Here is a 22,727-nt window from a genome sequence, read left to right as displayed (position 1 = left end):
TGCAGCGGCAGTATTTGGAGAGGACCTGGGGTGGCAAGCCAAATTTCTTCAGCCACCTTAGTAGAGACGGTGATGTGCCCTCTTGACAAGATTGGTGGTGGTGTTGGTCCACGTCAGGACTGCAACCGTGGTGTCGTCGGCAAACTTGATGATGGAGTTGGCGTTGTGCAAAGCCACACAGTTGTGGGTGAACAGGGAGTACAACAGTGGGCTGAGGAAACACCCCTGGGGTGGCCTCTGTGTTAAGAGTCAGTGTGGTGGAGGTGTTGTGCCCTGGTGTCCAGACCCAGGGCTCTGAGCTTGGTGTCGAGCCTAGAGGGAAAAATAGTGTTGAATGCTGAACTGTAGTCTATGAACAGCATTCTCACATAGGTGTTCCTGTTGTCCAGATGTGTTAGAGCTTAGATGTGTTAGAGCAAATTGGATGGGTCCAGTGTGCCTGGCATGCTGGCCTTGATGTGGGCCATGACCAACCTCTCAAAGCACTTTATGATGACCGGGTTGAGTGCAACGGGCGATAGTAATTTGGGCATTTCACTTTATTTTTCTTGGGCACAGGGACGATGATGGTCTCCTTGAAGCAGGGGGGGCCTACAGCCTGGGACAGGGACATGTTGAAGATGTCCGAGAAGACGCCTGCCAGCACACACTCTGAGGACACGGCCAGGGATGCCATCTGGGCCTGCCGCTTTGTGAGTGTTCACTCTTTTGAGAGTTTTCCTCACGACTCTCTCTCCCTCTCCTTCTCTCTCATTACCAGAGAACCATCTCTCTCTCTGTAAACCATGTACATATGGTCTAATATGACATTACCAGAGAATCATCTCTCTCTCTCTGTAAACCATGTACATATGGTCTAATATGACATTACCAGAGAATCATCTCTCTCTCTGTAAACCATATACATATGGTCTAATATGACATTACCAGAGAATCATCTCTCTCTCTGTAAACCATATACATATGGTCTAATATGACATTACCAGAGAATCATCTCTCTCTCTGTAAACCATATACATATGGTCTAATATGACATTACCAGAGAATCATCTCTCTCTCTCTGTAAACCATGTACATATGGTCTAATATGACATTACCAGAGAATCATCTCTCTCTCTGTAAACCATATACATATGGTCTAATATGACATTACCAGAGAATCGTCTCTCTCTCTCTCTGTAAACCATATACATATGGTCTGTCACGCCATAGAGAGACTTTAATTCTCTATTTTGGTTAGACCAGGGGGAGACTAGGGTGGGCATTCTAGTTTCTTTATTTCTATGTTTTCTATTTCTTTGTGTTTGGCCGGGTGTGGTTCTCAATCAGAGGCAGCTGTCTATCGCTGTCTCTGATTGAGAATCATACTTAGGTAGCCTTTTTCCCACCTGGGTTTGTGGGTAGTTGTTTTCTGTATAGTTTTAGTTACCTTACAGAACTGTTCGTTTCTCACTTTGTTATTTTTGTTCTAGTGTTCAGATTTAAATAAATATCATGAACACGTACCACGCTTCGCTTTGGTCCACTCCTTCTTCATCAGACGAGTGTTACACAGTCTAATATGACATTACCAGAGAGTCATCTTTCTCTCTGTAAACCATGTACATACAGTCTAATATGACATTACCAGAGAATCATCTCTCTCTCTCTGTAAACCATGTACATATGGTCTAATATGACATTACCAGAGAATCATCTTTCTCTCTGTAAACCATGTACATACAGTCTAATATGACATTACCAGAGAGTCATCTTTCTCTCTGTAAACCATGTACATACAGTCTAATATGACATTACCAGAGAATCATCTTTCTCTCTGTAAACCATGTACATACAGTCTAATATGACATTACCAGAGAATCATCTTTCTCTCTGTAAACCATGTACATACAGTCTAATATGACATTACCAGAGAGTCATCTCTCTCTCTGTAAACCATGTACATACAGTCTAATATGACGTTACCAGAGAATTAACAACATTAGAGAGTTATTGTTCCAAGCGTTCAAAGTAACTGATGTGCATCGGTCCCATTTGGCCAGATCTGTAGTAGAGCATTAGTTTGTGTGTTTGAGTGTGTGTGTGTGTGTTTGAGTGTGTGTTTGTGTTTGAGTGTGTGTGTGTTTGTGTTTGAGTGTGTGTGTGTGTGTGTGTGTTTGAGTGTGTTGTGTTTGAGTGTGTGTGTGTGTGTGTGTGTGTTTGAGTGTGTTGTGTTTGAGTGTGTGTGTGTGTGTGTGTGTGTGTGTGTGTGTGTGTGTGTATCAAATCAAACTGTATTTGTCACATGTGCCGAATACAACAAGTGTAGACCTTACCATGAAATGCTGAATACAACAAGTGTAGACCTTACCATGAAATGCTGAATACAACAAGTGTAGACCTTACCATGAAATGCTGAATACAACAAGTGTAGACCTTACCATGAAATGCTGAATACAACAAGTGTAGACCTTACCATGAAATGCTGAATACAACAAGTGTAGACCTTACCATGAAATGCTGAATACAACAAGTGTAGACCTTACCATGAAATGCTGAATACAACAAGTGTAGACCTTACCATGAAATGCTGAATACAACAAGTGTAGACCTTACCATGAAATGCTGAATACAACAAGTGTAGACCTTACCATGAAATGCTTACATACAAGCCCTTAACCAACAGTGCAGTTCAAGAAGAGTTAAGAAAATATTTACCAATTAAGAAATATGCATTTGTGTGTATGTGTGTGTGTGTGTGTGTGCATGCACGTGTGCATTTGTGTATGTGTGTGTGCTTGCAAATGTATGCATTTGTGTGTGTGTGCTTGCAAATGTATGCATTTGTGTGTGTGTTTGTGTGTATTTGCACGTGTGTCTGTTTGCCAGTTACATAAACACAGAGAACATGAACCAACTGCTGGGATGACAAATAGAGACAGGGATATTTGTATGCAGCCAGGCCCCAACTCATGAATATTCATGAACTGCCGATGACACATACACGACTCCGTGTCTTGCCAGTAAGGTTACGCAACAGCCAACAGACTATATAAAATGGTCAAAAACATACCCAATTAGCAGAACTGTCAAAACAACACATTAAAACACAAACTCATTTAGTTAACCCTGAACAGGAACAACCTGATGGCATTTACAGAACAGTAAGCAACTAAGCTGTCGAGGTGAAAAAATAAAACAAGTATACCAAATTATATACTGTTTCCATGGGTTGTCCGATTGTCCTCACACAGGGAAACACACAACCCATAGATAACCAAGACAAAGGAACATTTTACATTCTAGTCATTTAGCAGACTCTCTTATCCAGAGCGACTGCATACTTTTTCCATACTTGTCCAACACAGGAATTGAACCCACATCCCTGGCGTTGCAAGCACCATGCTCTAACAACTGAGCTGCAACCAAGGAACCAAGGAAGTGTGTTCTATGAATCACCTGTCTCTCTTTGACTGAAGTCTGAAGGGTTTTATACAGCTGCTATTACATCAGTACCTCCAGGATTGTAAGATTCTGTAATCACAATTTTTTTTTATTTTTACAAAAATCAACATTTCTCTTCATATTACGCAAGCCTTTGCAAAATTGACCAATCACCTTACGCGTACCACATAACACAGTCAAATCACTGCACTTGAAAAATAGGGATCGCAATTTTAACCAATTACCACACTTTTACCCCATAAAATGGTTCAATCAAGGCACACGCAACAAACGTTTTTCCCCGCCAGCGCATTGTCATGACAACTTGGACCAAAATCATGGACGTAGAAACAGAGCACAATAAACAGAGTAGGCTAGCTCTCCCTGTTACTGTAAATCGGTTCATAGAACACAGCTTACAGTATGTCATTTCATCCCTGTTACTGTAAATCGGTTCATAGAACACAGCTTACAGTATGTCATTTCATCCCTGTTACTGTAAACCGGTTCATAGAACACAGCTCACAGTATGTCATTTCATTCCTGTTACTGTAAACCAGTTCATAGAACACAGCTTACAGTATGTCATTTCATCCCTGTTACTGTAAATCGGTTCATAGAACACAGCTTACAGTATGTCATTTCATCCCTGTTACTGTAAACCGGTTCATAGAACACAGCTCACAGTATGTCATTTCATTCCTGTTACTGTAAATCAGTTCATAGAACACAGCTTACAGTATGTCATTTCATCCCTGATACTGTAAATCAGTTCATAGAAAACAGCTTACAGTATGTCATTGTATCCCTGTCAAACGTGGCGGCCATTGATAACAGTTCTGGGCTGTGACGATCATTATTGAGGTGTATCTGCTGTAAGCTTTCCTTCTCCTCCAAGAGTGGTGTGCGAATTTTAAGGTGCCCATCATCTTCCACTATATTGAGTTCAACACTCTCTATCTCACATACTGTAGAGACCATAAAGAAAGCCATTGGCTGCATCCCAATGAAATTGTTGCCAGCAGAGCTGGCTAGGCTGTTTTCATGTTATCCAATCATCGGCCAGAGCGTCAGGTGTGCGCTCCGAGAGTGAAACGAGATGGGTGTGGCTAAAGCTTAAGAGGGTGTGAACGATGCTGAATGGGTGTAGACAAAGAAGAGCTCTTCACTAGATACCAAAACATTTAAAGGCCATTTTCTCAAAAGTGAGTTTACAAGTTGATCAACTTCAAAAGGAGAATGACTTTCCCATTGTTCCTCAAATGTAATGTATGATATACCATTTTGTAGCTCTGAGTCTCTACTTTTATCCAATGTAAAAAACACAATTTCAAATGTTGCTACATTAAGACTGAATCCAGGTGGTGGGTGACATATTGTGCACTATTCCATATAATAACCAGGTAATTTACTATATTCAATATAATAACCAGGTTATTTACTATATTCCATATAATAACTGGGTTATTTACTATGTTCCATAAAATAACCAGGTTATTTGCTATATTCCATACAACAACCAGGCTATTTACTATGTACCATGTAATAACCGGGTTATTTACTATATTCCATATAATAACTGGGTTATTTACTATGTTCCATAAAATAACCAGGTTATTTGCTATATTCCATACAACAACCGGGCTATTTACTATGTACCATGTAATAACCGGGTTATTTACTATATTCCATATAATAACTGGGTTATTTACTATGTTCCATATAATAACCGGGTTATTTACTATGTTCCATATAATAACCGGGTTATTTACTATATTCCACATAATAACCGGGTTATTTACTATATTCCATATAATAACCGGGTTATTTACTATATTCCATATATGGGGTGTTCCACGAAATTAGTTCCTTTTAAGAAGAAATTGTTTACAAATAGTGACAAAATTCAGCATTTCCTGTGCATCCTTTGTCACTTCTAGGAAGATTTTAACCCACTTAACCCCAGCATTTCTCCAAGTTTCACCATCATTGTAATGCCCTAGTTATGTTGTTGTTTTGACAGTCATTTCTGAAGATGATTATTTATTTATTGTTACTAGTGATTCATTTTCAGGTCAGCCCTGTTACCTGAACTGAACTCTTGTTTTAATACAGTGAAAATATTCCTTTTTAAATATATTTTATAAAAGCAGGTGAGTTGATCCTACAGTTGTTTTTTTTCTGGTGTTTTGTGGTGGAAAACTGAGTAGATTGATCATAACATGTCAGCCATGTTACCCACAGATAGACAGGCCAGAAATGGGCTCCCGAGTGGAGCAGTGGTCTAAGACACTGTTTCTCAGTGCAAGAGACGTCACTGCAGTACCTGGTTCCTGGCTGCATCGCATCCGGACCTTATTGGGAGTCCCATAGGGCGGCGCACGATTGGCCCTGCGTTGTCTGGGTTTGGCTGGGGTATACCATCATTGTAAATAATACGTTGTTCTTAACTGACTTGCGTAGCTAAATAAAACATTTAAATGTTTGAACAATTTACTTAATTTTTTGTGAAGCTTGAATTCAATTGCCTTTCTCTGTTACACACAACAAGTGTTATGGTGAGTGAATGAGGACCCAAAAGCGAACTAACTTAAACAGAGCTTCTTTAATAACCAAACATAGGTAGGCTCAGATAGACCGGCAGATTCCGACAGGACAGGACAAGGTTACAGCAAACATGACGATAGTCTGGCTCAGGCATGAAACACAACAAACAAGAATCCGACAAGGACAGGAACAGAAACAGAGAGAGATATAGGGACCTAATCAGAGGGAAAAAGGGAACAGGTGGGAAACGGGGTGAATGGGTAGTTAGAGGAGACAAGGAACAGCTGGGGGAAAGCGGGGGAGAAAAGGTAACCTAACAACGACCAGCAGAGGGAGACAGGGTGAAGGGAAAGGACAGAGACAAGACACAACATGACAGTACATGACAGTACCCCCCCACTCACCGAGCGCCTCCTGGCGCACTCGAGGAGGAAACCTGGCGGCAACGGAGGAAATCCTCGATCAGCGCACGGTCCAGCACGTCCCGAGAGGGAACCCAACTCCTCTCCTCAGGACCGTACCCCTCCCAATCTACGAGGTACTGGTGACCACGGCCCCGAGGACGCATGTCCAAAATTCTACGGACCCTGTAGATGGGTGCGCCCTCGACAAGGATGGGGGGGGGGGGGGGGAAGACGAGCGGGGGCGCGAAGGACGGGCTTGATGCAGGAGACATGGAAGACCGGGTGGACGCGACGAAGGTATCGCGGAAGAAGAAGTCGAACTGCGACAGGATTAATGACCCGAGAAATACGGAACGGACCAATGAACCGCGGGGTCAACTTGCGAGAAGCCGTCTTAAGGGGAAGGTTCTGAGTGGAGAGCCAAACTCTCTGACCGCGACAATATCTAGGACTCTTAGTTCTACGCTTATTAGCAGCCCTCACAGTCTGCGTCCTATAACGGCAAAGTGCAGACCTGACCCTCTTCCAGGTGCGCTCGCAACGTTGGACAAAAGCCTGAGCGGAGGGGACGCTGGACTCGGCGAACTGAGATGAGAACAGCGGAGGCTGGTACCCGAGGCTACTCTGAAAAGGAGATAGCCCGGTCGCAGACGAAGGAAGCGAGTTGTGGGCGTATTCTGCCCAGGGGAGCTGTTCTGACCAAGACGCAGGGTTACGAAAAGAAAGACTGCGTAAGATGCGACCAATAGTCTGATTGGCCCGTTCTGCTTGACCGTTAGACTGGGGGTGAAAGCCGGAAGAGAGACTGACGGAAGCCCCAATCAAACGGCAAAACTCCCTCCAAAATTGAGACGTGAATTGCGGACCTCTGTCCGAAACGACGTCTGACGGAAGGCCATGAATTCTGAAAACATTCTCGATGATGATTTGTGCCGTCTCTTTAGCAGAAGGAAGCTTAGCAAGGGGAATGAAATGAGCCGCCTTAGAGAACCTATCGACAACCGTAAGAATAACAGTCTTCCCCGCTGACGAAGGCAGTCCGGTGACAAAATCTAAGGCGATGTGAGACCACGGTCGAGAGGGAATAGGAAGCGGCCTGAGACGGCCGGCAGGAGGAGAGTTACCGGACTTAGTCTGCGCGCAGACCGAACAAGCAGCCACGAAACGACGCGTGTCATGCTCCCGGGTGGGCCACCAAAAACGCTGGCGAATGGAAGCAAGCGTACCCCGAACGCCAGGGTGGCCGGCTAACTTGGCAGAGTGAGCCCACTGAAGAACGGCCAGACGAGTAGGAACGGGAACGAAAAGAAGGTTCCTAGGACAAGCGCGCGGCGACGGAGTGTGAGTGAGCGCTTGTTTTACCTGCCTCTCAATTCCCCAGACAGTCAACCCGACAACACGCCCCTCAGGGAGAATCCCCTCGGGGTCAGTGGAGGCTACTGAAGAACTGAAGAGACGAGACAAAGCATCAGGCTTGGTGTTCTTAGAGCCCGGACGATAAGAAATCACGAACTCGAAACGAGCGAAAAACAGCGCCCAACGCGCCTGACGCGCATTAAGTCGTTTGGCAGAACGGATGTACTCAAGGTTCCTATGGTCAGTCCAAACGACAAAAGGAACGGTCGCCCCCTCCAACCACTGTCGCCATTCGCCTAGGGCTAACCGGATGGCGAGCAGTTCGCGGTTACCCACATCATAGTTACGTTCCGACGGCGACAGGCGATGAGAAAAATACGCGCATGGGTGGACCTTGTCGTCAGAGAGGGAGCGCTGAGAAAGGATGGCTCCCACGCCCACCTCTGACGCGTCAACCTCGACAACGAACTGTCTAGAGACGTCAGGTGTAACAAGGATAGGAGCGGATGTAAAACGATTCTTGAGGAGATCAAAAGCTCCCTGGGCGGAAACGGACCACTTAAAGCACGTCTTGACAGAAGTAAGGGCTGTGAGAGGAGCTGCCACCTGACCGAAATTACGGATGAAACGACGATAGAAGTTCGCGAAGCCGAGAAAGCGCTGCAGCTCGACGCGTGACTTAGGGACGGGCCAATCAATGACAGCTTGGACCTTAGCGGGATCCATCTTAATGCCTTCAGCGGAAATAACAGAACCGAGAAATGTGACGGAGGAGGCATGAAAAGTGCACTTCTCAGCCTTCACAAAAAGACAATTCTCTAAAAGGCGCTGGAGGACACGTCGAACGTGCTGAACATGAATCTGGAGTGACGGTGAAAAAATCAGGATATCGTCAAGGTAAACGAAAACAAAGATGTTCAGCATGTCTCTCAGGACATCATTGACTAATGCCTGAAAGACAGCTGGAGCGTTAGCGAGGCCGAAAGGAAGAACCCGGTATTCAAAGTGCCCTAACGGAGTGTTAAACGCCGTCTTCCACTCGTCCCCCTCCCTGATGCGCACGAGATGGTAAGCGTTACGAAGGTCCAACTTAGTGAAAAACCTGGCTCCCTGCAGGATCTCGAAGGCTGAAGACATAAGAGGAAGCGGATAACGATTCTTCACTGTTATGTCATTCAGCCCTCGATAATCTATGCAGGGGCGCAGAGACCCGTCCTTCTTCTTGACAAAAAAAAAACCCCGCTCCGGCGGGAGAGGAGGAGGGGACTATGGTACCGGCGTCAAGAGCTACAGACAAATAATCTTCGAGAGCCTTACGTTCGGGAGCCGACAGAGAGTATAGTCTACCCCGGGGGGGGGGGGTGGTTCCCGGAAGGAGATCAATACTACAATCATACGACCGGTGTGGAGGAAGAGAGGTGGCCCTGGACCGACTGAACACCGTGCGCAGATCGTGATATTCCTCCGGCACCCCTGTCAAATCACCAGGCTCCTCCTGTGAAGAAGAGACAGAGGAAACAGGAGGGATAGCAGACATTAAACATTTCACATGACAAGAGACGTTCCAGGAGAGGATAGAATTACTAGACCAATTAATGGAAGGATTATGACAAACTAGCCAGGGATGGCCCAAAACAACAGGTGTAAAAGGTGAACGAAAAATTAAAAAAGAAATGGTTTCACTATGATTACCAGAAACAGTGAGGGTTAAAGGTAGCGTCTCACGCTGAATCCTGGGGAGAGGACTACCATCCAGGGCGAACAAGGCCGTGGGCTCCTTTAACTGTCTGAGAGGAATGTCATGTTCCCGAGCCCAGGTCTCGTCCATAAAACAGCCCTCCGCCCCAGAGTCTATTAAGGCACTGCAGGAAGCTGACGAACCGGTCCAGCGTAGATGGACCGATAAGGTAGTGCAGGATCTTGAAGGAGAGACAGGAGTAGTAGCGCTCACCAGTAGCCCTCCGCTTACTGACGAGCTCTGGCCTTTTACTGGACATGAAGTGACAAAATGACCAGCGGAACCGCAATAGAGACAGAGGCGGTTGGTGATTCTCCGTTCCCTCTCCTTAGTCGAGATGCGGATACCTACCAGCTGCATGGGCTCAGCACCCGAGCCGGCAGAGGAAGATGGTAGTGATGCGGAGAGGGAGGCGACGGAGAGCGCGAGCTCCTTTCCACGAGCTCGGTGACGAAGATCAACCCGTCGCTCAATGCGAATAGCGAGTTCAATCAAGGAATCCACGCTGGAAGGAACCTCCCGGGAGAGAATCTCATCCTTTACCTCTGCGCGGAAACCCTCCAGAAGACGAGCGAGCAAGGCCGGCTCGTTCCAGCCACTGGAGACAGCAAGAGTGCGAAACTCAATAGAGTAGTCTGTTATGGATCGATTGCCTTGACATAGGGAAGACAGGGCCCTGGAAGCCTCCTCCCCAAAAACAGATCGATCAAAAACCCGTATCATCTCCTCCTTAAAGTCTTGATACTGGTTAGTACACTCAGCCCTTGCCTCCCAGATTGCCGTGCCCCACTCACGAGCCCGTCCAATAAGGAGAGATATGACGTAGGCGACACGAGCAGTGCTCCTGGAGTAAGTGTTGGGCTGGAGAGAAAACACAATATCACACTGGGTGAGGAACGAGCGGCATTCAGTGGGCTCCCCAGAGTAACACGGCGGGTTATTGATTCTGGGCTCCGGAGATTCGAAAGCCCTGGAAGTGGCCGGTGGATCGAGGCGGAGATGGTGAACCTGTTCTGTGAGGTTGGAGACTTGGGTGGCCAGGGTCTCAACGGTATGTCGAGCAGCAGACACTTCCTGCTCGTGTCTGCCTAGCATCGCTCCCTGGATCCCGACGGCTGAGTGGAGAGGATCCGAAGTCGCTGGGTCCATTCTTGGTCGGATTCTTCTGTTATGGTGAGTGAATGAGGACCCAAAAGCGAACTAACTTAAACAGAGCTTCTTTAATAACCAAACATAGGTAGGCTCAGATAGACCGGCAGATTCCGACAGGACAGGACAAGGTTACAGCAAACATGACGATAGTCTGGCTCAGGCATGAAACACAACAAACAAGAATCCGACAAGGACAGGAACAGAAACAGAGAGAGATATAGGGACCTAATCAGAGGGAAAAAGGGAACAGGTGGGAAACGGGGTGAATGGGTAGTTAGAGGAGACAAGGAACAGCTGGGGGAAAGCGGGGGAGAAAAGGTAACCTAACAACGACCAGCAGAGGGAGACAGGGTGAAGGGAAAGGACAGAGACAAGACACAACATGACAGTACATGACAACAAGCTTTCATTTCAAGGGGATTCATGGCTGATTTAATGTGAACTCGTCAAAACTGTTATGGGCAACCATTGTACAGCATGAGAACAAGTGAATTACGTTTCGACGTCAAGCTGACATCTTCCTCAAGTGGTTTTTATTAAGTTGAACTTGTGCTCTTTATGACAGAATGGTCAACACGTTTTACTAATCAAAAGGCACCTAATTGGTCCATATAGTACACTTTGTAAAGGATAGGGTATGATATGGGAGGCAGCCATAGAGTCCCTTTAGACAACTCTGTTTGCTATACAGGATCCTCATTGATCCTCATCCTACAACGCTACAGTACATCAGGTTTGTATACACTATTGTCCAGGGACAGAAAGTACAGTCGACCTTGACCAGGCAGGAGATTCAACTATTGTTAACTTTCCTTGCTTCCAATGTTTCATATATGGTGATAAGAGAATACATTATAATTATTTTCCTCAATGTTTCAAATCCACATAAAACGGAGTATACACTACACACTATATACAAAAGTATGTGGACACCCCTTCAAATTAGTGGATTTGGCTACTTCAGCCACACCCGTTGCTGACAGGTGTATAAAATCGTGCACACAGCCATGCAATCTCTATAAACAAACATTAGCAGTAGAATGGCCTTACTGAAGAGCTGCGTGACCTTCAACGTGGCACCATCATTGGATGCCACCTTTCCAACAAGTCAGTTTGTCAAAATTTTGCCCTGCTATAGCTGCTCCAGTCAACTGTAAGTGCTGTTTTTGTGAAGTGGAAATGTCTAGGAGCAACAACGGCTCAGCCGCGAAGTGGTAGGCCACAAAAGCTCACAGAACGGGACCGCCAAGTGCTGAAGTGTGTGGCGGGTAAAAATGGTCTGTCCTTGGTTGCAACAAATCAAAATCAAATCAAATGTATTTATATAGCCCTTCGTACATCAGCTGATATCTCAAAGTGCTGTACAGAAACCCAGCCTAAAACCCCAAACAGCAAGCAATGCAGGTGTTGCAACACTCACTACCGAGTTCCAAACTCCCTCTGGAAGCATGTCAGCACAAGAACTGTTCGTCGGGAGCTTCATGAAATGGGTTTCCATGACCGAGCAGCCGCTCACAAGCCTAAGATCACCATGTGCAATGCCAAGCGTAGCCTGGAGTGGTGTAAAGCTCGCCACCATTGGACTGTGGAGCAGTGGAAAAGCGTTCTCTGGAGTGATGATTCACGCTTTACCATCTGGCAGTCCGACGGAACGAATCTGGGTTTGGCGGATTGCAGGAGAATGCTACCTGCCCGAATGCATAGTACCAACTGTAAAGTTTGGTGGAGGAGGAATAATGGTCTGGGGCTGGTTTTCATGGTTCGGGCTAGGCCCCTTAGTTCCAGTGAAGGGAAATCTTAACACGACAGCATACAATGACATTCTAGATGATTCTGTGCCTCCAACTTTGAGCCAACAGTTTGGGGAAGGCCCTTTTCTGTTTAAGCTTGACAATGCCCTCGTGCACAAAGCGAGGTCCATACAGAAATGGTTTGTCAAGATAGTTGTGGAGGAACTTGACTGGTCTGCACAGAGCCCTGACCGTAACCCCATTGAACACCATTGAGATTAATTGGAACGCCGACTGCGAGCCAGGCCTAATCGCCCAACATCAGTGCCCAACCTCACTAATGCTCGTGGCTGAATGGAAGCAAGTCCCGGCAGTAATGTTCCAGCATCTAGTGGAAAGCCTTCCCAGAAGAGTGAAGGCTGTTATAGCAGCAAAGGGGGGACCAACTCCATATTAATGACCAGAATTTTGGAATGACATGTTGGACGAGCAGGTATCCACATAATATGGAGTTGGTCATGTAGCGTGTGTGTGATATGAACATGTAACGAAAACACATTTATTTCCTCACTGTTTAAAATTCACATGCTTCCAATGTATGTCATGGAGGTATACGAGACAAAATTGTCCATTTTTCTTCCTCTGTTTGGTAAATGTTTGATAGAACTGAGTAGACCTATGTGGTTAACTAGTCGGTAGCTGAGTATTCTAAGGTTCCATTCGGAGGTGCCAAGGATTGCTGCAGACTGCAGAAGGACTCTGAGTCTATTTGCAGCAGCACCAAGGGCACTGGGACTGTTTAGATAGTGACCTAGTTTAGATATATTCATGAGTTTCTCAAACCTCTAACACAACTTATTTATTTCGATTCTATCTCGGTGAGGAAGCGCATTACTGTCTAATATCATCATTCTTGTAATATGGAGTTGAGTTTGTTTGGCGTATTATTTTTTGTTGTCAGTATTACATTTTTAATGAATTGATTTGCAGATTATAGCTTATTTGTGCTTGCTTTCTTTTTGATTAAACCAGAGTGTGCTACATGTGCTGGTGTTAGCACATTATGGTGTTAGCACATTATGGTGTTAGCACATTATGGTGTTAGCACATTATGGTGTTAGCACATTATGGTGTTAGCACATTATGGTGTTAGCACATTATGGTGTTAGCACATTATGGTGTTAGCACATTATGACACTGGTGTTATGGTATTATGACACTGGAGTTATGGTATTATGACACTGGAGTTATGGTATTATGACACTGGAGTTATGGTATTATGACACTGGTGTTATGGTATTATGACACTGGTGTTATGGTATTATGACACTGGTGTTATGGTATTATGACACTGGAGTTATGGTATTATGACACTGGAGTTATGGTATTATGACACTGGTGTTATGGTATTATGACACTGGAGTTATGGTATTATGACACTGGAGTTATGGTATTATGACACTGGAGTTATGGTATTATGACACTGGTGTTATGACCTTCTGAGACTGGTGTTACAACACTGGTGTTATGACATTATGACACTGGTGTTACGACATTATGACACTGGTGTTACGACATTATAAAACTGGTGTTATGACATTATGACATTGGTGTTACGACATTATGACACTGGTGTTATGACCTTCTGAGACTGGTGTTACGACATTATAAAACGGGTGTTACGACATTATGACACTGGTGTTATGACATTATGGCATTGGTGTTACGACATTATGACACTGGTGTTATGATCTTCTGAGACTGGTGTTATAACACTGGTGTTATGACATTATGACACTGGTGTTATGACATTATGACATTGGTGTTACGACATTATGATACTGGTGGTATAACCTCATGACACTGGTGTTATGACATTTTAACACTGGTGTTATGACATTATAAAAGTGGTGTTTTGACATTGGCGTAATAAAATAACTCATTTTGACCCAACTGGTATTTATATGACTGCGATCTTATGGTTGACCTACTGTTAAGACATGGAGAGGTCGTTTAGTGTTAGAAACACACTCTACCAGGATACACTTCCACACTCCATCCCCCAGGTGGCAGCACCAACCAAGTCAAGGGCTGGTTGGTGCCAGGAGGCCTTGATAAGCACGTCATCAGGTGACGGGTCAGTCAGTGTACCAGCTGGCAAGAGGTGAAGCTGCTGGTTTATTTGGTGACCATGAGGCCACGAGGTTGAGATTTGAATCTTTAGTTCAGGCATGCCTCTTGTTTCCTTTTGTGTACGTGTTTATTTTGGTCATCTTTAGAACAAATAAACAAATCTGCTTGGAATGGCCGATCAAGAGGTCATAACAGAGTTGACCCTGGACCAGGTTGCTGTCCCCTGGATACATACATACCATAACAGAGTTGACCCTGGACCAGGTTGCTGCCCCCTGGTTACATACATACCATAACAGAGTTGACCCTGGACCAGGTTGCTGTCCCCTGGTTACATACATACCATAACAGAGTTGACCCTGGACCAGGGTAAGGTTGCTGTCCCCTGGATACATACATACCATAACAGAGTTGACCCTGGACCAGGTTGCTGTCCCCTGGATACATACATACCATAACAGAGTTGACCCTGGACCAGGGTAAGGTTGCTGTCCCCTGGATACACACATACCATAACAGAGTTGACCCTGGACCCAGGTAAGGTTGCTGTCCCCTGGTTACATACATACCATAACAGAGTTGACCATGGACCAGGTTGCTGTCCCCTGGATACATACATACCATAACAGAGTTGACCCTGGACCAGGGTAAGGTTGCTGTCCCCTGGTTACATACATACCATAACAGAGTTGACCCTGGACCAGGTTGCTGTCCCCTGGATACATACATACCATAACAGAGTTGACCCTGGACCAGGTTGCTGTCCCCTGGATACATACATACCATAACAGAGTTGACCCTGGACCAGGGTAAGGTTGCTGTCCCCTGGATACATACATACCATAACAGAGTTGACCCTGGACCAGGGTAAGGTTGCTGTCCCCTGGATACATACATACCATAACAGAGTTGACCCTGGACCAGGGTAAGGTTGCTGTCCCCTGGATACATACATACCATAACAGAGTTGACCCTGAGCCAGGGTAAGGTTGCTGTCCCCTGGTTACATACATACCATAACAGAGTTGACCCTGGACCAGGTTGCTGTCCCCTGGTTACATACATACCATAACAGAGTTGACCCTGGACCAGGGTAAGGTTGCTGTCCCCTGGTTACACACATTTAACACCTGGTTGCATACGCTTACTTGTCACATTACTGCACACATCCAATCAGGTTACAGAACCATTATGAAGCCCTAGACTTAGCCGAGTACAGTGTTAACAATAGGCCATCTAGTTGCTTCCGTAACACTATCAACACAAAATATTACCTTTGCAGTACGCTGGTGACAGTGGTGTGGTGAGCATGGAAACATATGTCCTTAGATCATATCCCTATAACAGCACATACGATCACATACAGGCTGTGCTGAACCAACTATAACAGAAGTTCAAAGATTGATCTATATACCTGTTGGTTGTTCAGCCTCCACTGGATTCACACTTTACGGCGACACTGGTGTTATGTCATTGGTGTTATAAAATAACCAGGTTATGGTTGTGTGATCTAATGGCTGATCTTACGGTTGACCTGACCACAAAGTACTGACCCAACTGTTATATGACTGTGGTCTTTACGATTGACCTCCATACCTGTTGGTTGTTCACTGTACGGTGACACTGGTGACATTGGTGACGTGGTGAGCAGGGATCCCCGAGGGGTTTGTGTCATAGAAGGCTCCCAGGGCACAGAGGACATGTCTCCCTCGACTGGCTGACAGCTGACCTCGTTGATACCATCAACACAGGAGGATCCTCCCGGACACGGCTGGAGCAGGCAGTCATCGTAATTGTGCTCACAGTTCCTCCCCTGTACATGTAAAACAGAGATAGACGTTAGACTATAGAAACAGAAATATAGATAAACATTAGTTGACCATAGAAATAGTAAAATATATAGACATTATACCATAGCTATATAATCTAATCTAACATAAATATTTGTTTATTTTATTAGCCATTAGCATAATTCCATCTATGATGTGAGGTCATGGACAAAAGTAGGGCACTACACAGGGAATAGGGTTCAATTTGAGACACACATGGGCTTGGTAAGGAAGACAGGATTCAGGCCACCTTAATAAGGGTGTAAATGATGTGTAGCAGCAGTAGAGATGATCACAAATGCCTGCGGATGACATCTACAGTGGTGGAGACTGAACTAAATAACCTCTCTCTGAACATGGCCCAAATGGCACCCTATTGTCAATTGACACCCTGCGTAGTGCACTTCTGTTGACTAGGGCTCATAGGGCTCGGGTCAAAGGTAGTGTACTGTATAGGGAATAGGGTGCCAGATGGAACTGCCTTATCCTGCCATGACTAGGATGGTAAATATAATACCATCACATTCTGGGAGAAGAAAGAAGATGAAGAACATATTGAAAGAAATGCTAACATTTCAGACGTGGAAAAGAGCAAAGGAAAGAAGGGCGAGAGAGAGATTCACACAGAGATAGAGAAAGAGGGGGAGGCAACAGGGATGAAGGAGGATAGAGGGAAGGATGAAATAAGGGAAGAGTGTGCTGGGTAAGCCTCACCACAAATCCAGGACGACAGAAACAGGTGTAGCCGTAGCCAGGCTCGTTCTGGATGCACATCCCTTGGTTGCAGGGCTGCGGAAGGCACTCATTAATGTCCAACTCACAGTGAAGGCCTGTCCAACCTGCCAAGGAACAAAGCCCACAGACTGAGCACCGCAGTGTGGAGGGAGGTGGGATGTGTGTGTGTACTTGCAGTGCGGTGAGCCCTAGCTTCACTCACATCCACCACCCTCTTAAGAGAATATCAATCAGATTCCTTCGATTTGCTGCTTGGCTTCTTTTTTTGGGGAGCACACACACACACACACACACACACACACACACACACACAAAGTTTCATGGAGAGACGGAGATTTTGATGAGGCTATAGACTAGGTGGTATGATGAGGCTATAGGCTAGGTGTTTTGATGAGGCTATAGACTAGGTGTTTTGATGAGGCTATAGGCTATGTGTTTTGATGAGGCTATAGGTTAGGTGTTTTAATGAGGCTATAGACTAGGTGTTTTGATGAGGCTATAGGCTAGGTGTTTTGATGAGGCTATAGGCTAGGTGTTTTGATGAGGCTATAGGCTAGGTGTTTTGATGAGGCTATAGGCTAGGTGTTTTAATGAGGCTATAGGCTAGGTGCTTTAATGAGGCTATAGGCTAGGTGTTTTGATGAGGCTATAGGCTAGGTGTTTTGATGAGGCTATAGGCTAGGTGTTTTAATGAGGCTATAGGCTAGGTGCTTTAATGAGGCTATAGGCTAGGTGTTTTGATGAGGCTATAGGCTAGGTGTTTTGATGAGGCTATAGGCTAGGTGTTTTAATGAGGCTATAGGCTAGGTGTTTTAATGAGGCTATAGGCTAGGTGTGTTGATGAGGCTATAGGCTAGGTGTGTTGATGAGGCTATAGGTGTGTTGATGAGGCTATAGGTGTTTTGTTGAGGCTATAGGCTAGGTGTTTTGATGAGGCTATAGGCTTGGTGTTTTGATGAGGCTATAGGCTTGGTGTTTTGATGAGGCTATAGGCTAGGTGTATTATTGAGGCTTTAGACTAGGTGCTTTAATGACACTATAGGCAAGGTGTTTTGATGAGGCTATAGACTAGGTGGTTTGATGAGGCTATAGGCTAGGTGTTTTGATGAGGCTATAGACTAGGTGGTTTGATGAGGCTATAGGCTAGGTGTGTTGATGAGGCTATAGGTGTGTTGATGAGGCTATAGGTGTTTTGTTGAGGCTATAGGCTAGGTGTTTTGACGAGGCTATAGGCTAGGTGTTTTGATGAGGCTATAGACTAGGTGGTTTGATGAGGCTATAGGCTAGGTGTTTTAATGAGGCTATAGGCTAGGTGTTTTGATGAGGCTATAGGCTAGGTGTTTTAATGACGCTATAGGCTAGGTGTTTTAATGACGCTATAGGTTAGGTGTTTTGATGAGGCTATAGGCTAGGTGTTTGGATGAGGCTATAGGCTAGGTGGTTTGATGAGGCTATAGGCTAGGTGTTTTGATGAGGCTATAGGCTAGGTGTTTTGATGAGGCTATAGGTTAGGTGTTTTGATGAGGCTATAGGCTAGGTGTTTGGATGAGGCTATAGGCTAGGTGGTTTGATGAGGCTATAGGCTAGGTGTTTTGATGAGGCTATAGACTAGGTGTTTTGATGAGGCTATAGGCTAGGTGGTTTGATGAGGCTATAGACTAGGTGTTTTGATGAGGTTATAGGTTAGGTGTTTTGATGAGGCTATAGGCTAGGTGTTTTGATGAGGCTATAGACTAGGTGTTTTGATGAGGCTATAGGTTAGGTGTTTTGATGAGGCTATAGGCTAGGTGTTTGGATGAGGCTATAGGCTAGGTGGTTTGATGAGGCTATAGGCTAGGTGTTTTGATGAGGCTATAGACTAGGTGTTTTGATGAGGCTATAGACTAGGTGTTTTGATGAGGCTATAGACTAGGTGTTTGGATGAGGCTATAGGCTAGGTGTTTTGATGAGGCTATAGGTTAGGTGTTTTGATGAGGCTATAGGCTAGGTGTTTGGATGAGGCTATAGGCTAGGTGTTTTGATGAGGCTATAGACTAGGTGTTTTGATGAGGCTATAGGTTAGGTGTTTTGATGAGGCTATAGACTAGGTGTTTTGACGAGGCTATAGGTTAGGTGTTTTGATGAGGCTATAGGCTAGGTGTTTGGATGAGGCTATAGGCTAGGTGTTTTGATGAGGCTATAGACTAGGTGTTTTGATGAGGCTTTAGGTTAGGTGTTTTGATGAGGCTATAGGCTAGGTGTTTGGATGAGGCTATAGGCTAAGTGTTTTGATGAGGTTATAGACTAGGTGTTTTGATGAGGCTATAGGCTAGGTGTTTAGAAGGACATCAGCTATTACAAAAGCATCAAGTCTTTTTTATTATCCAATAAGTAGATGCTGGTATTGTCTTGTAGGGCAGTTGCATTTACGTGTTGTGTTTTACATATTAGTCTACTTAATCATTGATGTTTGAACTGTCTGACTGCTCTGTACTTGTGACTGTCATTGTGGACTTGTGGATTAGTTTCAGGCCTATTTGTGTAACAGTCTTGCTAATTTGTGGGAGTGGTGTATTGTAGGGGACGTTTTCTTCACCTTTGCCAGGCAATCAGCAATCAGTGCTGGGAGGTGTGTCTTTCACCTCTGCTACGCAATTATTACTAGTACTTCTGTGTTTTTTCAGAGGCAGCTGTTGTAGGCTCGGCCCTAATTTATGTGCTCTCTGACACCTGGAGTTGGAAGACAGAGGACAATGCCAAATGACTAGTCAACCCTTCCCCCTTTGAGGGGCCAAAATATTCCTCCCTGTTACAGTATTCAGAGGACTGACTATCGAATGCTATAGAATAATACTGTCATGACTGTCCTGACCAGGTTACAGGAGACCACAACCCTACAGATTATCTCTCAACCCCAACAGAGGAGGAGAGATCTAGGGGTCTGAAGATGTGTTTTTTTTATGACCCCTCACGCCCCTGGTAAATCTCAGGCCACAGTCAAATTCCTTTGTCCTGTTACTGTGGAGAACCAGCCTCAGAACATTAAACATGCAATAAAGGGACTTTGGAACAATGCTTTCCGTCAGTCACAATGGTGGTCATGACGATAGATGGAATATGATAATGTATATCATTTTTGTTTTGTTATTAAAGGTTAATAGATGACGTTATTACGAAAACATTGAGAAAACATTGAGAGTTTTCCTAGTATATGTTTGATGTTTATACATTGTACGGAAAATATCCAAATCAAAGAGAATGTTTTGGGGAAGATGAAATGTTAAGTTAATTGTCTAAAATTGGATTTGAATAAAGTCTAGACCATGCCTCATTAACTTGGTACGCCCAGAGAATTGCCCTAAAGGCAGTTACGCCCACTTCTGACCCAAGGGTATAAAACCTGTGAGTATATAATTTACAGGAAGACTACGTGACCCAAGCTGCAGCCAAGGTCTAGAAGGTCAACAAACCCAAAACGCAACACAAGTTTGAAGACAAAGAAATATATTTCTTTCCAAGCTACGGATGAGTAGCTGTGTCTAAGCGGGTGAATTCAAGTCGAACTACCTAGCCTCCATCTCCCATCGAATTGTGGTATCTAAAGGGTTTCATTCCTATGCTGTGAGCTCTGAGCTACAGAGCTGTCTGTCCTCAGAAGACCCCTTCCATAGCAAGGGTGAGGGAACAGACTCCTAAGCCAAAAGGACACCGACATGGGGAGCACTGTAAACCTGACCAACAAGTATCGTTAGTATCGTTTGATGGGTCAAAAGTGGTTGGTTTTGGGTTGAAAGGTTGCACCTTCATATGTTATAAATGGAATTCAATGCATTTGTTCTTTCTGTCTCTTATCCTGTATCCAGTCCATGGAGGAAGGTTGCATGATCAATTCTCATTTCTTAGGCTTCTAGGCCTCTGATCTAATAAGCATCGCTTTGTTCATGCTTTGTCCTGTACGTTAACCTTAGTGTCTATAGGCTTGGAATAATGCTTTATATGCCTTGTATGTGAATCCATTCATTGAACAATGTTAATTAAATATATACCTTTGATATCGAACATTCTCAGACCAATTCTTGCTCGTCTACATCAACTCATTGCCTAATGCTGACGTGTATATTTATCTTTTGGAGTCAGATGAACATTTGAATAGGCTAATTGTTTAGACTTATTACAAATCACATGAGGAATGTATAATATCACATGCACTGTATATACACATACAGTTGAAGTCGGAACCACTCCACACATTTCATGTTAACAAACTATAGTTTTGGCAAGTCGGTTAGGACATCTACTTTGTCCATGACACATGTAATTTTTCCAACAATTGTTTACAGACAGATTATTTCACTTAAATTTCACTGTATTACAATTCCAGTGGGTCAGAAGTTTACATAGACTAAGTTGTCTGTAGCTTTAAACAGCTTGGAAAATTCCAGAAAATTACATCATGGCTTTAGAAGCTTCTGATAGGCTGATTGACATCATTTGAGTCAATTGGAGGTGTACCTCTGGATGTATTTCAAGGTCTACCTTCAAACTCAGTGCCTCTTTGCTTGACATTATGGGGAAATCAAAAGAAATCAGCCAAGACCTCAGAAAAGAAATTGTAGACCTCCACAAGTCTGGTTCCTCCTTGGGAGCAATTTCCAAACGCCTAAAGATACTGCGTTCATCTGTACAAACAATAGTACGCAAGTATAAACACCATGGGACCACGCAGCCGTCATACCGCTCAGGAAGGAGACGCTTTCTGTCTCCTAGAGATTCATGTACTTAGGTGTGAAAAGTGCAAATCAATCCCAGAACAACAGCAAAGGACCATGTGAAGATGCTGGAGGAAACGGGTACAAAAGTATCTATATCCACAGTAAAACGAGTCCTATATCGACACAACCTGAAAGGCCGCTCAGCAAGGAAGAAGACACTGCTCCAAAACCGCCATAAAAAAGCCAGACTACGGTTTGCAACTGCACATGGGGACAAATATTGTATTTCTTTTGAGAAATGTCCTCTGGTCTGATGAAACAAAAATATAACTGTTTGGCTCTAATGACCATCGTTATGTTTTGAGGAAAAAGGGGGAGGCTTGCAAGCCCGAAGAACACCATCCCAACCGTGAAGCACAGGGGTGGCAGCATCATGCTGTGGGGGTGCTTTACTGCAGGAGGGACTGGTGGACTTCACAAAATAGATGGCATCATGAGGAGGTAAAATGATGTGGATATATTGAAGCAATATCTGAAGACATCAGTCAGGAAGTTAAAGATTGGTCGCAAATGGGTCTTCCAAATGGACAATGATCCCAAGCATACTTTCAAAGTTGTGGGAAAACGGCTTAAGGACAACAAAGTCAAGGTATTGGAGTGGCCATCACAAAGCCCTGACCTCAATCCTATACAACATTTGTGGGCAGAACTGAAAAAGTGTGTACGAGCAAGAAGGCCTACAAACCTGACTCAGTTACACCAGCTCTGTCAGGAGGAATGGGCCAAAATTCACCCAACTTATTGTAGGAAGCTTGTGGAAGGCTAATGCTGCCAAATACTAATTGAGTGTATGTAAACTTCTGACCCACTTCTGAATGTGATGAAAGAAATAAAAGCTAAAATAAATAATTCTCTCTACTACTATTCTGACATTTCACATTCTTAAAATAAAGTGGTGATCCTAACTGACCTAAGACAGGGAATTTTTA

The 22,727-nt window shown here is 44.5% G+C and overlaps 1 protein-coding gene across 1 annotated transcript in view; it reads right to left on the bottom strand.

Annotated features, from left to right (window-relative positions):
• Positions 1–22,727, bottom strand: part of LOC118943839 (protein eyes shut homolog) — a 71,926-nt gene that overhangs the window by 40,999 nt on the left and 8,200 nt on the right. The window contains exons 5-6 of the mRNA XM_036959920.1: positions 17,027–17,151; positions 16,080–16,296 (exon numbers count right to left, since the gene is read on the bottom strand). Coding sequence (XP_036815815.1) covers positions 16,080–16,296; positions 17,027–17,151 — 342 coding nt within the window. The remainder of the gene's footprint in view (positions 1–16,079; positions 16,297–17,026; positions 17,152–22,727) is intronic.

Source organism: Oncorhynchus mykiss, chromosome 23 (genome assembly GCF_013265735.2).
Source record: "Oncorhynchus mykiss isolate Arlee chromosome 23, USDA_OmykA_1.1, whole genome shotgun sequence".
Lineage (NCBI taxonomy): Eukaryota > Metazoa > Chordata > Actinopteri > Salmoniformes > Salmonidae > Oncorhynchus > Oncorhynchus mykiss.
The sequence above is the reverse complement of the archived record's forward strand: the minus strand, read 5'-3'. Positions and strand labels throughout refer to the sequence as shown.